This window comes from Leptidea sinapis, chromosome 32 (assembly GCF_905404315.1).
Source record: "Leptidea sinapis chromosome 32, ilLepSina1.1, whole genome shotgun sequence".
Taxonomy (NCBI): Eukaryota; Metazoa; Arthropoda; class Insecta; order Lepidoptera; family Pieridae; genus Leptidea; species Leptidea sinapis.
In genome coordinates this window covers 6,822,122-6,836,089 of record NC_066296.1, presented here as the reverse complement: position 1 = coordinate 6,836,089, position 13,968 = coordinate 6,822,122, and the positions used below count along the sequence as shown (strand labels likewise).

Here is a 13,968-nt window from a genome sequence, read left to right as displayed (position 1 = left end):
ACTTTTTCTCTTCGATGCAGGATAATTTAATGAGTGCTATCAAAGAGCTTAAGCCAATAAGATTAGAATTGTCCTCAATTACGGACTCAATCAACTTTATGAGTAACCAATACGACGAAATGAAGAAAGATCACGAAAGTTCTAAGTTAAAGTTGGCCGACCTTGGGAAACAAAATACAGCCCTTACTAATACTATAGAAGACTTATGTGTGCGTAATAATCAAATGGAACAGCAACTTCGTCAAAGCAATATTGAGTTGCAGTGCGTACCCGAACGCAAGAAGGAAAACCTTATTGATATTATAACAGAACTAGGAAAAGTCATTGGCTATAACTTAAGCTCTAATGACGTACTTCATTGCACTCGCACAGCGAAGACAAAAGCGGATACTCCTAGACCTCGTTCCATAGTTGTTCAACTTTCCTCCATACGGTTGCGTGATCAGGTTATTGCTGCCGTCTCTAAGTTTAACAAAGATAACCCTCAAAACAAGTTGAACAGTGCTCATGTGGGTCTGCCGAGTAATAATATAACACCAATTTTTGTAAATGAGCACTTATCACCTACTTACAAATCCTTGCTTGCTGCGGCAAGAATTAAAGCAAAGGAGAAAGGATATAAATTCACGTGGATTCGCAATAGCAAAATTTTTATAAGGAAAAATGAGGGTTCCCAATATATTCTGATCAAAAATAAAAATACGCTGGACAATCTTATTTAGGTGTTAATTATTAGATTATTTTTAGTAATAAATTTATTTAAAATTCGATAGTTTAAATGTATACTATCAGAACTCAATAGGCTTTAAAACTAAAACACATCATTTTTATCGCCAAGTGTTATGTAATAATTATGATATAGTGGTTCTAACTGAGACCTGGTTAAATAGTAGTGTGGCGAGTAGCGAGCTTTTCGACCCGAGATACATAGTGTATAGAAGAGACAGACACGATTCCAAATTCAGTTTCAAAAGTGACGGTGGTGGCGTACTTATCGCTGTGTCGAGAAAATTTAGTTCATGTAGAATATGTAGTTGGGAAACAGACTTAGAAGATCTTTAGGTTCTTGTTGATTTACCTTTTTCTAAGTTTAAAATTACTCGTCAGATAGCCTTTTGTGTAATTTACATGACTCCACCAGTTAATCGTTCTATGCTGAACAGTTTTTTGGATAAATGCAGCTCTATATTAGAATGTAATCAATCTTGTGAGAATTGTATACTTGGAGATTTTAATTTGAGCAGCATTAATTGGACTTTACTGAATGACGCTCCCAGTGATTATATTATTCCTGAAATAGGTCGCTCCTTAATTGATTTTATACATACTAATAATTTAAAACAAAATAATAATATTTTTAACCAATCTGGGAAAATTCTTGATTTGGTCTTAACTAATTTGCCAACTTGTACAGTCAGGCAATCACACGATGCCTTAAGCACTATTGATGTCTTGCATCCTCCTCTGGAAATTGATATACTATTTATGCGTGAAAATAAATTACATTTTAATGAAAATAACCCGCAACTCAATTTTCGAAGGGCAGAATATGACATTATACGCTCAAAATTAGCACAGATTGACTGGAAAGATATGATGAGTAAACATGACAACGTTAATGATATGGTTAATTTATTTTACGCCAATATTCAACAAATAATACGTGAAGCGGTTCCTTTAAAAAATAAATGTAATCATAAATATCCTTCTTGGTATTACCGTTCATTAATTAATTGTTTAAAAGAAAAAAATTAGTTAAGATTGCGTTTCAAACATTACAGAAACCCCCGAGATTATATTGAATTAAAGTTAATAAGTTCACGTTGTACCCGTCTGGATTCTGTTTGCTATAACCGATATTTAATCAATTTACAAAAAGAATTTAGGCATAACCCAAAGTTTTTTTGGAGTTACATTAAATCAAAACGTGGTGGTACTAGTGCGTATCCGGCTCTTATGACTGATGGTGAGGTGACAACTTCAGATGGCCCCCAAATCTGTGAGCTTTTTTCTTCATATTTTGGCTCTATTTATACAAATAACAGTGGACAACCTTACAATAACTGTCTAAACTCTGAATATTTCTATAATGTCAGGAATAATAGTCCGTTATTGATGCCACCACAGATTGACGATAGTATGATTTAAAAAAAACTGCAATCACTGGATAGAAATAAAGGAGCTGGGCCAGATGGAATTCCTTCAATTTTTGTGGTTGAATTTGCTGAGCAGTTGGCAGTTCCCCTCTCATTTATCTACAATAAATCTCTCAGTACGGGATGCTTTCCGTTGTATTGGAAAACAGCCAAGGTGGTCCGCATACATAAGTCAGGCGCTCAGGAATCAATTAAAAACTATAGACCAATCTCCATTTTGTCCACATTTGCCAAAATTTTAGAATCCTTAATTTGTCCTTTTCTACAAAATCACTTCAAATTGTTCTTGCACGAAGTTCAACATGGCTTTGTACCTTCAACCTCGTAGATTTTTGTGAAACTACAACCGAATTACTGGATGCACAGAAACAGGTCGACCTTGTATATACTGACTTCAGTAATGCTTTTGATCGAGTGTGTCATAGTGTCTTGATCGCCAAATTATCAGCTTATGGTATATCCAACATATTTTTGGAATGGTTTAGATCATATTTGCCTAGTCGCTACTTTTTTGTGGTGGTGAATGGCTTCAATTCCTCTCCTCAATTTATTTCATCTGGTGTACCGCAGGGCTCTCATTTAGGAACCCTACTTTTCAATTTTTTTATTAACGATATCGTCAATTCCATAAAATCATCAAAACCTTATCTCTATGCCGATGACTTGAAAATATTAAAAGAAATTAATTCAATTGAAGACTGTTCCAGACTTCAATCAGATCTCGAGAGAATTACTTTATGGTCCCATTATAATGGTATGGTATTAAAAAGGTATTAATGGTATTTAAAAAAAGCAGTAACGTAGCGTACAATTATACCATTGATGGGATTTCTATTCATAAGTTAAATCAAGTTAAAGATCTGGGCATTGTTTTTGATGCTAAGTTAACTTTCGTTCCCCATATAGATTATGTTACCTCTCGGGCATCTAAAATGTTAGGATTTTTAATTAGAAACATAAAAGTATTACGTAACAACTTTTTAAAAATTTCACTTTACAACTCATTGGTAGCATATTGGAATATGGATCGGTAGTTTGGAGACCTCACTATGCGACACACATGTTAAGAATAGAGCGAATTCAAAAAAGATTTATTTGGCATTTAATTTATTCGAACGGACTTTCAAGAAAAAGTCTGTCTACCTATGCTAATAGACTCGTATTTTTTAAAATGACTTCCTCAGAAGAAAAGCGAACTCTAATCGATCTCATCTTTGTATTAAAACTTTTAAATGACAAGATTGACTGTCCTCAGCTTCTGAATAAAATTAATTTTCGTGTCCCTAGTAGATATTCCCGGAAGCAAATTATTCCGCTAGTTCCACCGGTTCGAAGATGTATGTTTGGAGCAAACTCTCCTATTCCTAGGCTGTGCAAGATGGTAAACATATATAGCGATTACATCGATATTAATTTCACGACTTCTGTCCATACAATTCGTAAATTATTTGTATGTAAGTTTAGTGAATAAAATGTAGTCATAATAATTATGTTTCTTAGTTTTATAATATAATATATAAAATAATGTTAAATAATAATATTTTAAAACCAAATCATTTAACCATTATAACTTGTTAGCACATTTTTTTTTCCCTCTTAAACTAATATTTACTTTGTGAAAATTATTAAAGCATGTGGTAGATACCTGTAATTGTTTGTTACATTAAGTACATTATATTTAGTCTGTATTATAAATATATAACGCATCAATGTAAACAAATGTTGGTATGTCTAAATAAATTAAATAAATATTAGGACAGTGCATTATTGATTTCCTCGTAGTTAGCACGGTGAAAAAGTCGAATCATTCTAGCATTTGGCTTAATTAATCGTAAATTATGGATAGAAAATAATATTTTCAGAGCTGAGTGATGTGCATCCTCTTTAACAGGCGGTTGAGTGCAATGACTAATGGAACAGTGGCAGTCACTAAAAACAAGATCTAAAAATCTACCATTGACATTATGAACTGAATTAAGTGCCTCAGATCAGCAACCTTCATAAAGTTGGCCAAGGCATACACCAGACTATTATCATCACAAAGGTTACTCAGAATCATGACATTGTCATTCCTATCCCACTGCGCAGTCGGAACATTAAAGTCACCCAACACCAAAAAACTATCGTTAGGACAATTTAGCTTCTCATCCGAAACCAATTCAAAGAAATCAATAAGCCTCTCACAATGATGGTTAATATTAGGGAAATAGCAGCAATATATATGAAGTGACCTGGTTATTGCCGTAGACATCAACGATACTATTACTTTCACTATTTCAGCTGAAAAGTTGCTCAATTGAATGGATGTCGACGAACGAACTGTTATGTTAGACTTTAAGGCGATAAGTACACCGCCGCCCATTTTGTTACCACGTACATTATAATTTCTATCACATCTATGGACAGCGTATCTTGAATCAAAAAGTTCGGATTCAAATATACCATCATACAACCACGTTTCGCTAAGACAGATAATATCATACTCCCCATGCAACATTGCCCTGAAGAACTTATTAGTTTTGGTACGCAAGCCTCGTACGTTTTGGTACAAAATGTTTATATAATATCCCATGACTTAAAAAGTTTAAAGCAATTACACGTACAAAAAATTCTGTAAAATAATGATAATAACTCCACTATTCCATATTTGCCTGGTATTAAAAGAAAATTATAATATATTACATAATAAATATAAAAAATAACTATAATAACATACATTAAATGGATTCCGCACCTAAAAACCCATTTAAAATATAACTTATTAACACATATGCCTTCACAAACGTTAAAAATTAAAATTGAGCAAATTGCATCATAAATATATAAACAACTATAGCAGGAAAACAAAAACACTCCATAACATGAAGTGCCATAGATAGATATATAAGTACAATACAATTTTGTTTAAATCATTCACATTAGATATATTTAGTACAGCACTATTTTCGGAACGTCTTATCATTATACTGCAATTTTTAATCCAAACATATTTATAATTCTTCTCCTTTGCTATTTTTTACAGATAGCAGCAAGGTTTTATTTGAACTTTTTAGATGCTCGTTAAAGTAAACATTATTATAGTTGTTTGAAAAACCTAAATCATTACCCTTTATCTTTAGGTTTCTTGCTTGTGCAAGGAATTCATCTTTTTTCCATCGACTTAAAAATTTCACAACATTTTGTAAAATAGCATACAGATTTTCATTTTTATGTTCAGGAATTCCATAGATTTAAATATTCGATCGACGAGCCCATTGCTCACGATTATTGTTTTCTGTAAGGATTAATTGCATTGTAGATTTTACTTCCTCAAACTCAGATAACTTTTCACTATGCTGATTTAATTCTTTTTCACATTTTTCAATACGTAAAATTAAGCTATCAAATTTTGAATTAAAGAAGTCCAAAGATTCCTTTATACAATTGAAATCCTGTCGAATCGATATTAATTCATCTTTGAGTGGAACAAGTGCTGATTTAAATTCATCCTTCAAGCTTGAAAATTCCGATGTGACAACCGTCCTAATTAACTCCAGTAAATTGTTATCATTTTCGGCTTCTTCACATGACGTGTCCACATGAATACGCGAAAATGAGCTACCACCTCTTTTAAAATTTATATTTTCATTTGACTTATTAATGACACCACTACTACGTACAGGGGTATTATCGTTGTTTGTTTGCCTGGGTAACAGTAAAGAGCACTCCGGGCACATCCAATGTTTCTTCAACTCATTTTTTAATTCCTTTTTATTATCAGTTGCAAAGAGGCACTGAACATGATAATTTTGTCTACATTTAGTGCAAGTGATAATCTCACCACTGCTACCTGTTGTCAACTTGCAACACGCAAACTTCATATTTTATTTATAATAAGAATATGGTTACTAAAGAAATAAAATAATAAAATGTTATTAACGGCCGAGATTTGAACCACGGACTTTCAACTTTTTAAGAGTTTGGGTAGTCTTGTATACTGCAACGCCAAATAGTCTTGAGTACAAATGATGGAATAACGCATCTAATATTGATCTACTGGCCACAACATTAACTGAGGTCATTGAACTTAATAGCTGAAGGACACACAATGTCACCGCACAACAATATCAATCACAAGATTTCATGTTTGAATACTTCAAAATAAGCACTAAACTAACTGATTTTAGGTTTAATAGCACTAGTACTTCAGCTTAGAAATTAGTTAACATAAATAACACACTTATTATCAAGTTTTTACTGTTTATATACTTCTTTTTGAATAAAATATTACCATGAAACGGAATTACACTTGCTCAGCACGACATCGCACTGTTGACTGACCTACCTTTCTTCAAAACACGTCTAGAATATTTTTCGCCATTTGTCGTACTTAGCGAAATTACAAATACATTCTTTGGTATATAGACTCAAGAGTCTTGACGACTATTTCATATAATCATATAATTCTTGAATCAAGAGCAAATGTTATATTCTTTGATAGAATTAATACTACTTAATACGTAAATTCATCCCTACTTTGTAATACTGCGAATGAAACTACCGTAAGGAACATTGCAGCAGCGACGGTGGTGAGCAGCAGGAACTCACACAAATAATTTTTACTTAGTTCCTACGTGTTTCGAACACGGACCACTACCACACCTCTACACAGGTCAGTGGTTTCGAATGTGCTGTAGTTGTGTCATGTAATTGACACGAGATGACAGTATGATCATAAAGTTGAAATAGCCGAACTATAAGGCTCATCAAACTCAGCCCCCCAAAAAAAATTTTTTTCTATTTTTGAATTTTTAATATCGCATATCGTTAGTTCGTAGTTTTTTCTTAATTGTTCTCTATAAATAATTGTTTGTTCTTTTGTTGTTTATTTAAAAACAATTAATTAAAAACATACCCTTTAGTTAGCCCCCGCCCCCTGTTAATGGGGGGAAACGCCTATTATTTGGTTCTGGCACTCGCCGGCCGCTGCCGCGGCACGCTACGCTCAGCTCGTGCGTTGTTTTAACTATTCTAACATAACCTAACCTAACCAATTTTAATGAATTGCAATTTTTTTTTAAATAAATAAATCGAGAACAAACAAATGTTTATAGAGAACAATCAAGAACAAATGGCGAACTACCTAACGATGTAATAAAAAAAATTAAAAAATAAAAAAAAATTAAAAATCTGGGGGGCTAACTTTCTTGAGCTGAACTATAATTTCAAGAGACGGGAGTGCCATTGAAATTGATGAGAAATGTCGCTTGTATAAAACATAATCACCTAGTGACGTAATAGCAGAACTGCTAATATAATAAATCAATGTAAGGGTTGTAATCAATCCAAATTTTTTATCGATATTTAACTATACTATACAAATATGTATATTCCTTATCGACAGTTACATTAATGTTAATGTGATCAAATTTTAACTTTCCTTTGTTAATTTTAGGTTGGTTAGATCTTCTAACCAACCTAAGCCAAGTCTAACTAGTTTAAGCTAGGGATACGTTTAAATTATCTCAAGGAAAAAAACAATTTACTTAATTAATATATTTTTTAATAGTTTTCTTTAATTATTATTAAATGTGTACCTATTTATTTATTTCATTTTTATGGAAAATATATTTTAGTTAAATAAGTTTATTCATCTCAAAATAGATTGTAAGTTTATTAACCTTTAAAATTATTTATATTATATTGTACATGATGTGCAAAAAAAATTTTAAAGCTTATAAATTAGGGTTACCTAATTTCCATTAATATGTACTCTGTTCTAATTTCAGATACAGGACCCACGTCTTCAAAAACATTGCAACATCTGAAAAACGAAAACTATAGCCTGTCAAAACCGAAAATACTACACAACGCTAAAATATCATCAATCGATAAAAAAAAGTGTCAAGCACTACAAATAGATTATATTATATTATAATTTTTACTCTAAATGAATTAAATTAATACTCTATCACTTTTAATCACTTTAAGCATTCTTTATTAGCATATTATTTGTTCTTTAGTGCTTACCTTTCTTTATCCAAAGGGAATTTAGCCATGAAAATGCTCTTACTCAAATCTGACCACATACTTTACAAGTTTTTTATTACATTTTATAGCTTAGAAATGTCTTACGCCTTTATTTTACAAAAAATAAAGCAAATTCCCTTGAATAAATAAAATACACGAATAAAGTAAAAGAAAACAACAATTCTTACAAAAACTGTTAACAATCACTTTTATTTTGAATGAATGACATGTCATATGACACTCATAACAAAACAAACGGTACAGTGTTTACCGCCATTATTTTTAGTACGCATTTCATACATTTTTAAGTTTATTAGAGAGTTGCGCCAGGCTGGTTTCAACTATCTTACGAAATCAATAATATAAAATCTAGAAAATTTATTACTCAAACATTTAAAGTCCGTTATAGTCATAGATCTATTATATGCATATATAGAATACACTATATATTCTAAGATATACCTGAATAAGTAAGTGACAAGTGTTCTGTGATGTAGAGGCAAATAATATGTAGTAAAAAGGATTAATGTAAAAATAGTAAAGGTTCATTTCTGAAATCAAAAGTACTGATAAAGTAATAAGTAGTTATTACTTATTTAGTACTACTTCTACTATTATTGTTGTGAAAATTAATTCTCTTTGATGTATATATTCTCTTTGATGAAAATTGAATTGTCATTCTATTCAACAATGGTCAATGAACGTAGTGTTTAAATTCTCTTTGGTCAACAAATACAAAACAAAGTAATGTTCACGATGAAAAATCATTATATTGATTAGTAGTAGTATTAATTTTTATTATACTTTAATTAATACATAAAGCTGTACAGTCGTGGAATATCTACCACAATTTATAAAAGTTTCTGTGATCAGTGATAGCTTAATAAGAATTTTAAAATGGCTGATGAATATTCAGCAGTTAAACGCGGAAAGCTTGTTTTAAAAGGAGATAAACCCAAGTAATATTTATATAGTATATCCAATGCATAAATTGAATTCCTACGTTTGTATATATTAATTATTTTTATTTAACTCTTCTCTGCTGTTTAGGTCGAAGAAACGTAAACATAAAAAGAAGGATAAATCGGAAGGTTCTAAGGTTGACGAGGACTGCATCAAGCACGGTGGTTGGTGGAGAGTTGAAAAAATTGAAGATCTAACTGGTTCTATATCCATAGAATTTGGCAATAAGTCGTACATATCAGCATTAGATAACGGCTTGTTTACATTAGGGGCACCTCATAATGATAACGAAGGGCCGTCTTCAGAAGAAATATTTACAGCATTCCCTGCAGGTGAAAATAAGTTTGCCTTGAAATCAGGTTATGGAAAATATCTTGGAGTATCCAAAGATGGTGTGGTTACTGGTAGATCAGATGCAGTTGGCCCAATGGAGCAGTGGGAGCCAGTTTGGGAAAATGGTAAGAGTATAATTTAGGTAATTAATTTATATTTTTTTAAAGTACACATTCATTTAATTGTTTTTAATAATTTTGCCGTAAAATATTACAGAAGTGAAAAGAATATCCCTTAAGTATCCATAATAATAACTTTGGTTGTGCTTTTATTAGGTCTTTGTAAATCAATGAAATACAGCAAGTTATTTTTTTTTTAAGTATTATTTAATATACTGTGAGTAGTATGAGAGTGCTTAGTGATTTTACTGCAGATGCTAGTTTGATATATATTTTGAAAGTCAATTTTATAATGTCATTACTGACTCAAACAAGGTGAACATGACCTAGTTAAGGCTCAATGCAACATATTATGTACTAAAACCTATGTTGACAGCCACATACTACCACATCTTTGAAAAGTCACACAAAATTAATACACCCAGAAAAAAATACTATTTTCAGTTGGATTGCCTATATTTTTTACATTGGCATGTAAATGTTCACTAGGTAAACATAAATTAGTCAATTAGAAGTAATTAAAACCCAGCTTTTTAGTTAATATTGTTCTTTCACCAATTTTCTCATAATTTAAATATTACAATTTTTTGAAACTGGTAGCGAAAAACTTGTATTTTAAGGTTTAATTTTACCTTCAAATTAATAACAAGTGTTCCAAAACATTTGGCCTTTATTCAATGTCCATAGTTCCAGAGCCCATAGTGTAACAAGGTTTGTTCCGCACATGTACCACTCCCCGTGTACCACATACACCGGAATGTTAATGTGTTAATATAAAGAAATAAATTCTATGTACTTGACACCATATATATAAATTTTGTAATGCTCATAAATTGAAGAGAAATTTACATCTTTGTAATTACTTTAGTATTTCTCATGGGAATATGAGGCAGTGATCAATAACCATTAGATGGCTTTCAAGCTTGTTGATCTTCCTATGCTGTAAAAAAGTATAACACTCAATATGTTCCTGTTTACTTTAAGATCTTACCACATTTGGTGCTATTCCCACACACCCAATATTATTATTATTGGTATTATAGCTTTTAGGACATGATTTTACCAAAAGATTTATTTTCTTATTTCATGCTCATTTTCACCCTCCTCGTCGTTCTTGCTGTGTTGTATTGTTTGTAAATAGAATAATCACTCTGTATATAAAGCAACAATACTGGTAGTGTTAATATTGAGGGTATTTGTAAGTTATTTAGTTTGTAATGTTGTTCACAAAATTTCTTAGCACCTAAATGTTTATGCTTTTGTTTTGTTTTTCTTTTCTGTATTATTAATATTTGTATGTAGTTTAAAGTTGTTTCATTTTTCTTTAAAAATAAGTAATTTAATTTAAGTAGTTAATTAAGTATTAAACTTTAAATTTAAATAATATTATATGTCTTTGGATGACCTTATTGCACACGGTAAAACCCAAATGAGTTTATGTATGTACAATAATTTTGTTACCTATAATATGTAATTTGTTAATAAGGAATAAATAAATAAATGCCATCTTGCAGCTTTTAAAACCACAGTATACAACTGTTTCAGATCAGTATAAGGTCTAGTGTCTTTACATTTGTAATATGAGCAAATTGATTACTTTCAGATAAAACTGCTATACTCAGTGCACTGAACAAGTTTATATCAGTGAAACTTAACGATGATTCAGTTGTTGCTGACAGTGTGACAGCTGGGGAAAATGAATACTGCAACATCCGTAGTAATAAAAGTAGAGAAATACAAAGAGTGGTGGTACCTGAGGAGGAAGGCGATTTAAATGAAGTTGAAGTGAACTATGTGTAAGTTTGAAGGATGTTTTTTTATGGAATAAGCAGGATAAACGAGCGTACGGGTCACCTGGTGTTAAGTGATCACCGCCGCCCACATTCTCATGCAACACCAGAGGAATCACAAGAGTGTTGCCGGCCTTTAAGGAAGGTGTACGCGCTTTTTTTTGAAGGTACCCATGTCGTATCGTCCCGGAAACACCTCACAAGGAAGCTCATTCCACAGCTTTGTAGTTCGTGGAAGAAAGCTCCTTGAAAACCGCACTGTGGAGGACCGCCACAAATCCAGATGGTGGGGATGATATCCTAACTTGTAGCGTGTCGTGCGAAGGTGGAATTTTTTGTCTATTGGATAAAGTTCCATTAAATTTTTACCACCTGTTTCTGAAATTAATTATTAATAATTAATTTATAATCATGCTTTTACAAACTACTGTTAAATTGATACTAGAGCACATAATATAGAATATTGTGTTTATTATGTGTAATGTACTGGCAATGACACATTTGGCAACACAATGTCTTAAGGTACTGCTCCTATTTTGTGTTATGTAAATAGTACATTTACTATTTGAATTTTTATTCAAATAGATTCTGAAAGAAAGCTTTTAAATTGTCAATTATTTTCTTACAATAAATGTGGTTTTCTTTGCCAATTCGTAAAGCTATCATAAGTTACACAAATCTAAGAAATTTATTCAAAAGAAAGGTTAAGGTTAGAAAGGTTATCTGCATAAATTAAGATAAATTTTTGTTGCAGAAAAAAGTTCCAGAAGTTTCAAGATAAAAAGCTAAGAGTCAATGAAGATGGTGTCTTGGATTTGAAACGAGCAAAGGTGGAAGGAAACTTACATGAAACATTATTAGATAGACGGAGTAAAATGAAAGCAGATCGTTACTGTAAATAATTTAATTAAAAATACCTTGCTGTAAATGGTTTTGTATTATTATTTATGCCATCACATTCACAAACAATAGAGCTCATTCATATACAAAATAGATACAACACATACTTATTTAAATGTTGTCTTAACCCAGAAATATACTCTTACCTTCTTTAAATATTATATTTATTTTCATTAAAAAAAAATATTAATTACCTGTTATGTTTAAAGAAACATGTGGTGGAAAAGTTGTAACATATACTTGGCTCTGAGGACTATATTTAAAACATTACATTAACTTAAAACATACAAATAAGTCTTAATTAAATTTATTTTGCTTATTAACATAATTAATTTTATCCTGGATAAGACATAGTGCCTATCGCTGTATACCCTCTCCTTAATCAGTTTGGCCAGGAATCTATTTATGCAGTGTTTCCATGAAAAGTTTAGTCTCTTCGGATTTCTTATGCGATTGAATGTCGTTTTTTAGTTCCAGGGGTTCAGATTTGAGCTAGACGAGGCCTAGTCTACAGCTGTTATAAAGTACGGATTGTTACCTTCCATCCATCATCAGTCGGAAGACGTCCACTGCTGGACAAACGCCTCCCCCAATAATCTCCACGACGATGGGTCCTGCGCTGAACTCATCCAACGTATTGCGGCCATCTTGCCCCATTGCTTATTAGGCTGCTACCGTGGTCATGAGCGATCCGCTAGGGACTTATGGCCGCGGCCTTATATTGTCTGTCATGTTTTTAGGGGGTTTTGCCGTAATCGCCACGTTTGGCAGGCGGGTTGGCGATAACAGTTAATGGTAGTGCTATCTCGGATGGGCTGCTGCCCATCCTCCATTCTATGTATCCCTTAGTCGCCTGTTACAACACCCACGGGAGGAGATGGGTTGGTGCTATTCTCGTGCGATTTCTTCCATCTAAGCTCGGCTAATTCAATCCTTGCGGCCAGGTGAAGTCTTGCTGGAAAGCGTCGATGGCGCAAAAGAGTGAAACGTTGACTCTCACCACGGAGCCACCGGTTCGATCCTCGCCCGCAACGTGCCAATGTGTTGGTTTTGCCACCCACCAAACTTTAGTAAAAGGATCAAACGAATCTAGAATCAAACTCGCGAATCTGGAGAGCAAGCATTTTGATCGAGCCACTCTCTTCAACAGTATGGATTAATTTGTGGGATGTCGAAACAAGCTTCCGGTTTTCTTTTATGAAACGCAAAAAAGTCCTAGCGGTAATCTGGCGTTCACACATACTTTTTCTTCTAACGGTTTCTTACAGCACGCGGCCGTTCTATGGTCTTTGGCATAGCGTGTTGGTTTATCTATTGGTATCGACAGTACGATATACGAACATACGACAAGAAAATGACCGACGGCTTCATACCCAGTTTGTGCTAGGAATCACTGTAATTCTGTTTTTCTTATATACCTTAACCTCAGAATAAATGCCTATGTGAATTAATGACTGAAGTTTCTAACATGATAAAAACGTTACAAAAACAAAATTGAATTAAACAAAACAAACATGGTTCTAAGGCAAACTTTTTAGTTTTATTTCCTTTTAAAACGTGTTTCATTTAGATTTTAGGGTTTCGTAGTCAAATGGCAAAAACGGAACCCTTATGGATTTGTCATGTCTGTCTGTCCGTCCGTATGTCACCGCCACTTATTTCCGAAACTGTAAGAATTAAACTGTTAAGACTTGGTAA

At 32.6% G+C, this 13,968-nt stretch overlaps 1 protein-coding gene across 1 annotated transcript; it reads left to right on the top strand.

Annotated features, from left to right (window-relative positions):
- The first annotated feature begins 8,879 nt into the window (after positions 1-8,879).
- On the top strand, positions 8,880-12,298 carry LOC126974475 (protein FRG1 homolog). The gene is made up of 4 exons (XM_050821989.1): positions 8,880-9,124; positions 9,216-9,586; positions 11,184-11,376; positions 12,125-12,298. Exons 1-4 carry the CDS (start codon positions 9,063-9,065, stop codon positions 12,270-12,272), a joined length of 774 nt encoding a protein of 257 aa, XP_050677946.1. The 5' UTR covers positions 8,880-9,062; the 3' UTR covers positions 12,273-12,298.
- The last annotated feature ends 1,670 nt before the right edge of the window (positions 12,299-13,968 follow it).